The sequence below is a fragment of the Coffea arabica genome, chromosome 1c (genome assembly GCF_036785885.1).
Source record: "Coffea arabica cultivar ET-39 chromosome 1c, Coffea Arabica ET-39 HiFi, whole genome shotgun sequence".
In the NCBI taxonomy this organism is placed as follows: domain Eukaryota; kingdom Viridiplantae; phylum Streptophyta; class Magnoliopsida; order Gentianales; family Rubiaceae; genus Coffea; species Coffea arabica.
The window spans coordinates 3,840,391-3,850,289 of record NC_092310.1 but is presented as its reverse complement, the minus strand read 5'-3'; the positions used below and the strand labels follow the sequence as shown (position 1 = coordinate 3,850,289).

Genomic DNA, 9,899 nt, shown 5'->3' with positions numbered 1-9,899 from the left:
GGAAAAAGGAATGCTTAGAATCAGAGGGAGAAGAGGGAGGGCAGCACTTACGAGGAAATGCATTTTTTACGTAACTAATTATTATTATTGTTATTATTATTGAACCTCAAATCACTTTCTATACTGATACAGATATGAGATGATTTACTTATATTGGCCGTCAAAGTCTTAGAGGCATAGAAAAGTAGAAATGCTTTAATTGTAACATATCCTGAGCTAGCAATGAATAGGATTTGATGCCAAGATGTGTGAGATCCATGTCACATTATTGCTTCATGGAACAATATTGATGTACAAGGAGACAAGTTCACATAGAAGTAATTTTACAAATAGATGCTATGTAAAATGTCAGTGTGATGAACTAAGGTTGACCATATAATCCTGTTCAATTGATTTCCATAATTTCATCTCTCCAACGTTCCCATCCACCAAGTGGGATCCTTTCTTGAATAGAAATTGGTGCCTTAGCAATTCAGTTTTCTAAATTGCCCTCTGATTAACATAAATAGAAGGGCTCAAGCTGATTGATTCTTTGTGCTCTGAGTCCAGTCTGAGATTTACAGATACAAGGAGCAATGGAAAAGTATCATTAGGCACAACTTGTAGTCAACTGCAGAACACTGAGAAAAAATATGTTGCCTGTTATAGAGCTAAGATACAACTTCGAGAAGGATGCAAGCAGCTATCAGGGTTCAGCTAATCCACATCTTTCTGTTGCAAAATACCGGCTACTTGGAACTACGAGCAGTAAGGAAGATATGGCAAATTGAGTTCCAAAAAGAAGTAAAATAGCACCTCATTAACATTCTACAAATTGCTGAATAGGTTGGATATGATAGTTTAAAAGAACCATGCCAACAGGGAAGATCTTAGGCTTTGGCCATCCGAGACAGGGAGCAAAAGGGAATTCCATCCCCGATGTTTTCATCTGATCTGACTGAAACAGGATCTTGATCAGCAAGGGATCATATTAAAAGTACCAAGGATAGTAAGTAAGAGCTATCAGGGTTAATGTTGATCTTTGAGTGCAAAATCACTGCAAAACACAAAAACTCAAACTTAAGAAACTCGAGACAGCATGTAGTCAAGAATAAAGCCAGCACATAGTTGCATGACATTTTTGTTGTATTTGAAACACTAAAATAAGAACTTACCATGAAGACAGGAGCAACCAGCAAGTATACGTGGCAGAATGAGCGGATGAAATAATTTCAGCAAGTAGCAGCAGCCAACAAGTAGCAGTCTTGACTAACCACAGCGATATGCTTCAAAACTTGCAGCGTAGACTTGATTGTGTCAGAAGATACTCTAACAAGTATGTCCAGCTTTGCTGCATGAATGGTACAACTTCCGTGGCTGCTCCCAAGAACATTTTTATTATGAGAAGATTTCTCAAGTTTTGGTTGTAATATGTTCAGAATCAAAGTAGTTAAAAGTCAAATTTGAGTAGTAAAAGAAGAGCAGTATATCTGAACTTACCGTACTCTTAGAACGAAACACCAATTTGAAGAACGAAACACCAATTTGATGAACAACAGTTCTGAAAACTCCTGAAATCTTTACTACTAGAAAATCATAACCAAGGAAAAGTGAGACACAACCATCATCTATGAGAATTATCGAACAAATCACTAATCAAATGGTTCAAGAAGCTTGATAAATGCACCTTCAAGAGGTGATTAAACTCTGGAGCAATTATTTACCCCCTCTAGAATCATAAGTTAGAGAGCTGATCACTTTAGCAATCACATCTTACATCCACAAAAGTAGATATATGAAATCAACAAAACGAAACTCTTAGTGCTTATTTCATATTGATGGGTAACTTTTAGGAAATGCAAACGAAAAATTAACTGGAAATTGCATGACATTTTTGTTTAGTCAATTATTTAGATAGCTTTTCTAACCTAAATCAGTGGGAAGATATCAAATCTTTCTGCTCAATCTATAAGTACCAGAAGTGCCATAGAAACTATATTAGTTTTTGTTCAAAACACTGAAAATGAGAAGTTCTATAACAATAATGATAATGAGCAGCACCCACAAGCACAAAAGGCAGAGAGCTCCAGAATTGTCATGAAGGCAAACTCTTTGAGACAGCAAGATGCAATGAGTAGAGCTAATTACAACTCTGACTCTTAAAATCTCAAATCATGGCATTTTAACTTAAACTTCAGAAGAGGATAGTCCACCAAGTCTCTGCTGCTTGAAAAAGTCTTAAACATGACAATTTTTTAAAGGTTTTAATTTATTCATTGGATATTAAACTTCTTAAAACCCAATATTAAGAAGTGGAAGAAGATTATTGGCATTATAAATTATCTGACAGTAAGTAAGAGTCATTGATGAGGTTCCCTGTTGAGTTTTGGGTCTAAAATCACTGCAAAGCACAAAAATTCAAACTCAAGCCGGCGAATAGCATAGAATAAAGCTAATGGAAATTTTCAGATAATTGCAGGTTTTCTGTCATTGTAACTAAAGCCCCAAAAGGAGAAACTTACCATTAAAAAAGGAAGCAACCAACAAGCATAAAAGCAGAGAGAGCTTAAAAGCCTCTATCAAGGTGGATTCATTAAGAGCAGCAATTCACAACAAGCAAACTTGACTAACTACTAGAATGCTTCAGACCATTGCACATAGAGTTGAATGTTGGAAGATACAACTTCATTGCTCAAACAGTACACACCTTCCTTGGATACCTCAAAAATATCTTCACGACGACAAGATTTCTTCTGTTTTATATGTAATATATTAGATATTAAAGTGGTTAAAAGTCAAAACTGAGCAGTGAAAGAAGAGAAGCATATCTAAAATTACCAGAATTTTTAAACCAAAACATGAAAGTGATGACCAACAGCTGTGAAAACTCCTCAATTGACCATTGTCTTCATGGCTAAAAAGCCAAAATCAAGGAGAAGTGAGCCAGAAAACCATCATATATGACTCTGATGGAGCAATTACTAGTCAAATAGTTCAGATAAGTATGCAAGTTCATTATCAAGAGGTAAAAGTTCAGTCCCCTTAAAATCACTGTTTTAAATAGAGTGAGATGATTTTAGCATTAATAACTTAAAATCCACAGAAGCAGATCACGTAAAATAAACAAAACAAGACTGCTAGTTGTTCTAAACGTTGATAGACTATTTGTAGGAAATGCAGGCCAAAACTAGACGGTGCTGAAAAGCTTCAAAATTCTGACCTCTGTTCGTAAAGCTATTCTTCTATCAATCCTACAAAAACAAAGCATAGAACAGAATATGAATAGAGATACAGTAAAACATCAAAGCACGAAACAGAACAGGTGCTTGGGGTCATTCTAATTAATGGTTACAAGAGTATTATGTTGTAACTTGTAAGGAGTAAATGAAGAGCAACAATATTTTGGACCCGATAAGAAATGCTAATGCTGCAGCTTTGAAAGATAATAAATAGGATGATAAAAAGAGAGAAGAGAAAATTGTGAAAATAACCATGGGGACTTTTTAGGTTTTCTCCCGAGAAGGTTAATCAGAGGGGGAGGTGAAGAGAAGGGGAGATTGATTGTAAAGCAAATTAAGAAAGTTGGTAAAAGACAATCTTACATGATTGAATTTGATCTAAAGATGAGTGGTTAAAAATGGATTATGTCTAGGTCTTGAATGTGAGAAACTTTGGACCACTGGGAGTCGGGGCCGCTGCTCTCAGGAGTGCATCTTTCTTTTAGCAGAGGAGAATGTAAAACCCACAAACGTTTTAGTTTGGTGAGACTTCTCATGGCATCCTCAGAGGGTAATTGTCGAAGCTCTTTGAAATTCCGTAAATACAGGTCTTCAAGAGCCGCCAAGTTTCCAAACCAATCTGGCAGAGCTTTTATACCTCCAAAGCCATCTAGCGTTAGTGTTGTGAGAGTCGTCAAGTATTGGATCTGATGTGGCAGGGACTCCATGTGTGGCAACCCATATAATCTTAGTTGACAGGGTGCGGATGATGAAGAGGAGGAGGAGGATATCAATCCAGACCAATCAAATTCATTATAAAGTGAAGAATTTTCATGATCATCATCATCATCTGAGAAGGGACCAATTGTAAGCTGCCTTAATCCGGTTAGGAAACCAAATCCTTTGGGCGTCATGCTTGTTTTCAGTTTGGGACACTTGAATAATTCCAGCTTCAAGAGAGAAGGTGTTTGTTGCAAATCAAGCGGAAAGGAGATAAGATTGTTGCAACCAATCACCCGAAGCTTCTGGAGAGAAGTACAAGAGTGTAGCATAACACCTGGCAGATTTGTCAACCCATAGCAAATTTTAATCACTAGCTCTTTAAGAGATGTAAAGTTTTGCAGGGGATGGAGTTCTCTGCATCTGTTGCAGCATTTAAATTTCAAACGCGCTAACTTGGGGAGTGTTGTTGCTGATTTGGGGAGTGTTGTTGCTGTTGGCAATTCCATTAACCATCGGGGAAATTGCTCACCCATAAAATTCTCAATTACCAACTCCTTCAAATTTGGGTGGGGTCGAAGGCCGTCCAACACATCTTTGTCATTGTGGTTGTCGTCTTCTCGATACCAAGGCCAGGCCCACACAAGTCGGAAACTAAATAGATTTGCCTTTTCAGATAGATTTGCTTCTTCAGCTCCTTCCTTATCATTTACTAGATGAAGATTGTGTATACTTAATTTGCCTTTGAGGTTCTTCAAGCTTCCAAGCACTCCAATTCGTCGACCCTTCTCTAGGCCCACTTTAAAGAACTCTAGTGTCTGGAGGCAAGTCAGTCGTCCCATCCCTAGCGGCATTTGAAATTCTTCATCATCATTATAATAATAGAGATGTCTCAAGCTAATCAAATTGCACATCCCCTTCGGAAGATCTTTAACAGCTTTGGTTAGGGTCAATGTCTGCAACTTATAAAGCTTGCAAATACAGTTTGGCAAAATACTAATTGCAGAAAACTCAATGTTAAAATACCGCAAATGTATCAATTTGCCAATTGAGACTGGTAGCTCTTGAGTTGTTGCACGAGACAAACTCAAGACATACAAGTTCTTCAACTTCATTAACATATCGCCAGATAAGTCACCATTTACGATGAACAATGTATGAATTGAAGTTGATAGACTCTCCAGAAGTTTTTCTCTGTCTTCTCTGCCACCAGATGAGTCTATTGCAAGGTAACGAATCTGATTACCACTGTCTACGATATGTGTATCTCCATTATTAATGACTTTGGTAGACTTTGACATTGACCCTGCAAGGTCGTGCACCAAATCATGCATCACATAATATGTTATCGACTGATAAATTCTTTCTTCAAACAATGAACTCTGCAATAAAATTCTCAGATAATTCATTCCAATTTCCTCCATCATCATTTGGCTATTGATGTCTACTTGGAGGAAACCTTCTGCCATCCAAAGTTCGATTAGCATATCTCCTTTCATCTCAATATCCTTAGGAAATATAGAACAATATGCAAAACATTTCTTAATGTATGGAGATGGCAAATTATCAAAACTAAACTCAAGTATTTCCTTCACATGATCTCCACCTGCACTCCAACTCAAAAGCCTATTCTCCAAAATTGATTGCCACTCCTCTTTTCTCTTTAAAGATAATAGGCCTCCGATTACACTTGCAGCCAATGGTAGACCATCACATCTTTTGATTACTCTCTTTTTAATTGCTTTTAGTTCATCAAGTTCTTCTTCCCCTCCAACTACTTTTTCTTTTACGATAGACCAACAATGATCATCAGGTAGTTTTCCTAATGGATAGGGTTCATTTTCCATCATCCTCAAAACTCTAGACACACTGTGTGCCACTGGACCTAGACGAGTAGTGACCAGACACCAGCTTCCATTGGTTGGATTGAGCCCCTTCAAGGTGGTGAAAAAGTCATCCCACAATGCCTGATTATCATCCCACACATCATCAAGGACTAGGAGATATCTTTTTCCCCCAAGTTGATTCTGAATTTTTTCAACGATGACGTCTCTAACATCCACTTCAACCTTTTCTTTCGTCAAATGCACTAATATGAGTTTGAAAAGCTCCTCTATTGGAACTTTTTTCGATACACAAACCCAAATCTTTTTGTTAAAGTGTGCATCAATTTGCTTGTTGTTGTATATCGATTTAGCCAAAGTTGTTTTGCCTAGACCACCCATACCAGTTATGGGAAGACAAGAAACAACCTTCTCAGACGGGCTCAACAGCATCTTCACTATCTTTGATTCATCATCAGTTCTTCCAATCATTGGAGCAACAACAGAGTCGGTCTGCCGACTTCTTGTGTCTCCAACAGCAGCAGGGAGGGCAGCTGTCATCACTAACCTACTGACCAGCCCCAATCTGTTGGCTTCTTGATTTATCTCATTCAACTTAAATTTGATGTCCCTGACCTTAGAAGCCATTCTCCAACGAAAAGCAAGATTAATGTTACAGAAGGAGAAGAAGCAGCATACCTTTAGCTTGTGCCGGTTTCGGGACTCCACTTGGTGACGAAGAGATTCATAGTGGAGCTCATCCAACACATTCTGAGCATCATAAGCCACCTCGTCCAGACATCTCAACCATCGTTGCACTCCGCTGCTTTGGTTTTGCCTTCCCTCAGCATCAACCAGGACATCTTTGATAAAACCAAGAGATAGTGTCATGCTGGCCACATCCTTCTTGAACCCAACTAGCAAACCAATCCTATCAGAGGCAAGAGACAGTGCCCTTTCCAAGGTGACCTGAATTGTGGAGCTGATAAGAGCGTCGGACATTTTTTTCTTTTTAATAAACAACTTGGATTCAGTCTTGAGATCAAGATGGTTTTTTAAATGGGAGGTTTTAGCAGCCAGAAGTTGGTAATGTTACAAGTGGTTAAAGAGAGAAGAGCATTGGTATTTGGTCGCTTAAAAGTGCAGAGTTATTCTTAACTTTGATGCCTTCCTTTGCAATGGAAATATACATTCCTTGTTTGGCATCTTCACTTTAAATTTCTTGGATGCTTTGAAATGGAAATTCCTTGCTTGGGATTCTCACTTTAACTGTCTTGCTGGAAACTTCATCCTTATTCCATTGAGGGCTGACAATTACATTTTTTGTTTGCTTATCATATATTTCATTCGTTAATCCTTGAAAGATGAACTAATTAGAGCATAATTTGGTCTTAATTACCGATCCTTGGGAACATATTTCATTCCACAGTAGCTATGTTGAATTTTGCTTCTTAGCTAGAGACATATATTTAGTGAATAGTCGCCTTTGTGTCTCAATAAATTTAATGTTTGGAAAAAAATATATAGTCAATACAAAAGTCTATTAGGCTTCTAATTATTTTGCTAATTCAGATTCTGATGTTGTTGATGTTGAGCATTGAGCCTTTTCAACTGTGCATTATATTCTTTGCTTTTGTTAATAGCTATGGCGAACGAAGTTTGGCAAAGAATAACTTGAAATGTGGATTTGCTTCAAACTTATCCAAATTTTTTATATAACATTTAGCTAATAAGGTTTAACAGAGAATGATGTGATGTGAACAATGAGTTTGCCTCAATCTTGTTGAAGGGGCAATAGAAGCCTAAACAATTGTTCAACCTAACTGCTTTAGAAAATTTATCTACAAAATCAACCACAGTGCGATGGTCATTTATAGATTGATTAGCACATAAACAAACAAACTCATGCTTATAATGCATATAAATGATATTTAAGGAAAAAAAATATTTTTTGTGAAAATTAGTGCAACCAACTCATAAACCACTAAAGATGAATACAACGCAGCATATCAGTTTATTCTAATTATTTCTACAAAATTCCAAAAGGAGAAAGCACTATTCACATATATTCCATTAATAACTGGCCGTTTTGATCCTTTGGAACAACTTGATGAATTTAGTAGATCTTTTTAGGAGGCCCTAATGACTATAGATCGAACCTATCCAATTTTTACAGTACGATGGTTGGCTGCTCACGGCCTAGCTGTACCTACCGTCTTTTTTTTAGGATCAATTTCAGCAATGCAGTTCATCCAACGATAAAACTACATCCGAATTATAGAGCTATGACACAATCAAACCCGAACGAACAAAATGTTGAATTGAATCGTACCAGTCTATACTGGGGGTTATTACTCATTTTTGTACTTGCTGTTTTATTTTCCAATTATTTCTTTAATTAAGAAAAGGAAAGAGAATAAATGATCATTATAGGCATTCTCTTAACGCATTCGGAAGGATCTCATCTCATAATTATCCATGACTGTTTATATCTCTAGCACGAATATACACCAGGATATCAAGCCGAATACTGTAACTCCTCCGATTACCAGTATTGCAATGCATGTTAAGTTATAACGATCAAACTTCAAGTATTTGATATTTGAAATTCAGTAGAATCGAGAGGTAACATTTATGTCCCCCTCCATCTTATATTTATTTTCTAGTAATTTAATAAATTTTGACTTTTATTTAAAAAAATTTAAGGAGTAAAATTACCTTAATCAGTGAGAAATTTCAAGTAGTGGCATAGCATAGATGTTAAAAACTCCATGTTCCACCTCAACTTCTGGTTGCCAGTAATAAGCAGGTGAACACAACATCATTGATGTACTAAAATTCTTTGTAAATTTTTTGTTGTCAATATGAAAATTCACCAGTCCTTAAAGTTTTGACAAAAGTAAATTTAGTTCTTGATATTTAGCATGGGCACGGTTGTAGTCCCTAAAGTTTCTATGAGAATAACTCTGGTCTCTAACGCATCCAATAAAAAGTAGATTTAGCATAATTGAATGTTTTTCAATTACTGATAGAATTTATTCATGTGTCCATTATATTAAATATAAAAATAAAAAAAATGGTGGCTAACTTTAAACGACAATATTAAGGACTAATAACTCATGTGCTAACTAATTAATTGGTAAAAAATTGTTAAAGTGCAAAATTCTAACTAGTCAGAGCATTTAATTCATCAATTTGGAACTCATTTTCTCTCTCCATCCCTACCAACCCTAAGAAAAAAAAGCCCTAACACTTGGTTTTTGTGCATAATTAAATAAATTTCCTCTTTTCCTATTTTATTGGTTAATTAATTACTCACGTGTCATCACATGAGTTGCTCTTACTGTTCACTTCTTTTCTTACAAAATTAATTTAACTCACACAAGACTGAACATTATTACATTCCATTAGTAATTAAAAAATGTTAGTCAGTTGTCCTAAATTTGCTTAAAATTGGAAATAGTTTGGGACCAAAATTATTTTTTACCAAAAATTTTGCCAAAAATTTAAGGACCATACTTGTTTTTGCTAAAACTTTAGAACTAAAATCATACAAGTGCAAAACACGAAGGACGAAAACATTTTTTTCCAAAATTTAAAAGAAACTTCAAAAACCTAGGAAAAGAACATCAGAAATCAGCAGGGAGGGATGAGATTTAAAAAGTCAGAGTTTTAAATCTAGAATCTCTAATTCCTATAACCTCAATCTTAACTAATTGACCAAGGCCTATTCTACGCATAAAGGCTCATCTCATGAACAAAAATGCAGATTATTCGACAATTTTCAAATGTTATAGGATGCTAAATCCCCCTGTTCCTTCATGATTAAATGCCAATACAAATTTACTGAAAGAAGAGGAGCCTGCAGGACTAGTTTAGTTGTTTTTTTTTGGACACTTTTGAGGTTTTTGGCCGTGCAACTATTACCAAGTCCCTTCTTAGTTTTTGGTCAAGGGAAGGGAATTAAAGCCCTTTCCCTGCTGCTTGGTCAAAAGATCGATCCCTAGCCAAGCAATTGGGGTGGGAAGGAATTGGAAAGAGGGGAGCGTAAAAAACAAAAGTCCCTTAATAATTTTGTAGTTTCTTTCGAGTCATGCGCACTAAGGGTCTGTTTGATAACATAAAAAAGTGCTGAATCTGAATTTTTTCAGACATTCAG

At 36.2% G+C, this 9,899-nt stretch overlaps 1 protein-coding gene across 13 annotated transcripts; it reads right to left on the bottom strand.

The window, feature by feature from the left end:
* Positions 1 to 247: 247 nt before the first annotated feature.
* On the bottom strand, positions 248 to 6,912 carry LOC113701072 (disease resistance protein RGA2-like). Of its 13 annotated transcripts, XM_027222032.2 has the most exons (7): positions 3,582 to 6,911; positions 3,200 to 3,230; positions 2,818 to 2,893; positions 2,687 to 2,732; positions 1,480 to 1,565; positions 1,155 to 1,356; positions 248 to 1,036 (listed from the first exon to the last, which is right to left on the bottom strand). In XM_027222032.2, exon 1 carries the CDS (start codon positions 6,740 to 6,742, stop codon positions 3,611 to 3,613), a length of 3,132 nt encoding a protein of 1,043 aa, XP_027077833.1. In that variant the 5' UTR covers positions 6,743 to 6,911; the 3' UTR covers positions 248 to 1,036; positions 1,155 to 1,356; positions 1,480 to 1,565; positions 2,687 to 2,732; positions 2,818 to 2,893; positions 3,200 to 3,230; positions 3,582 to 3,610. The 13 variants fall into 13 exon arrangements, 11 of the variants coding, with proteins under 11 accessions (XP_027077833.1, XP_027077685.1, XP_027077759.1 ...); XM_027221884.2 differs by having other exon boundaries at positions 1,480 to 2,732; XM_027221958.2 differs by having other exon boundaries at positions 2,818 to 3,230; positions 3,582 to 6,910.
* Positions 6,913 to 9,899: the final 2,987 nt, after the last annotated feature.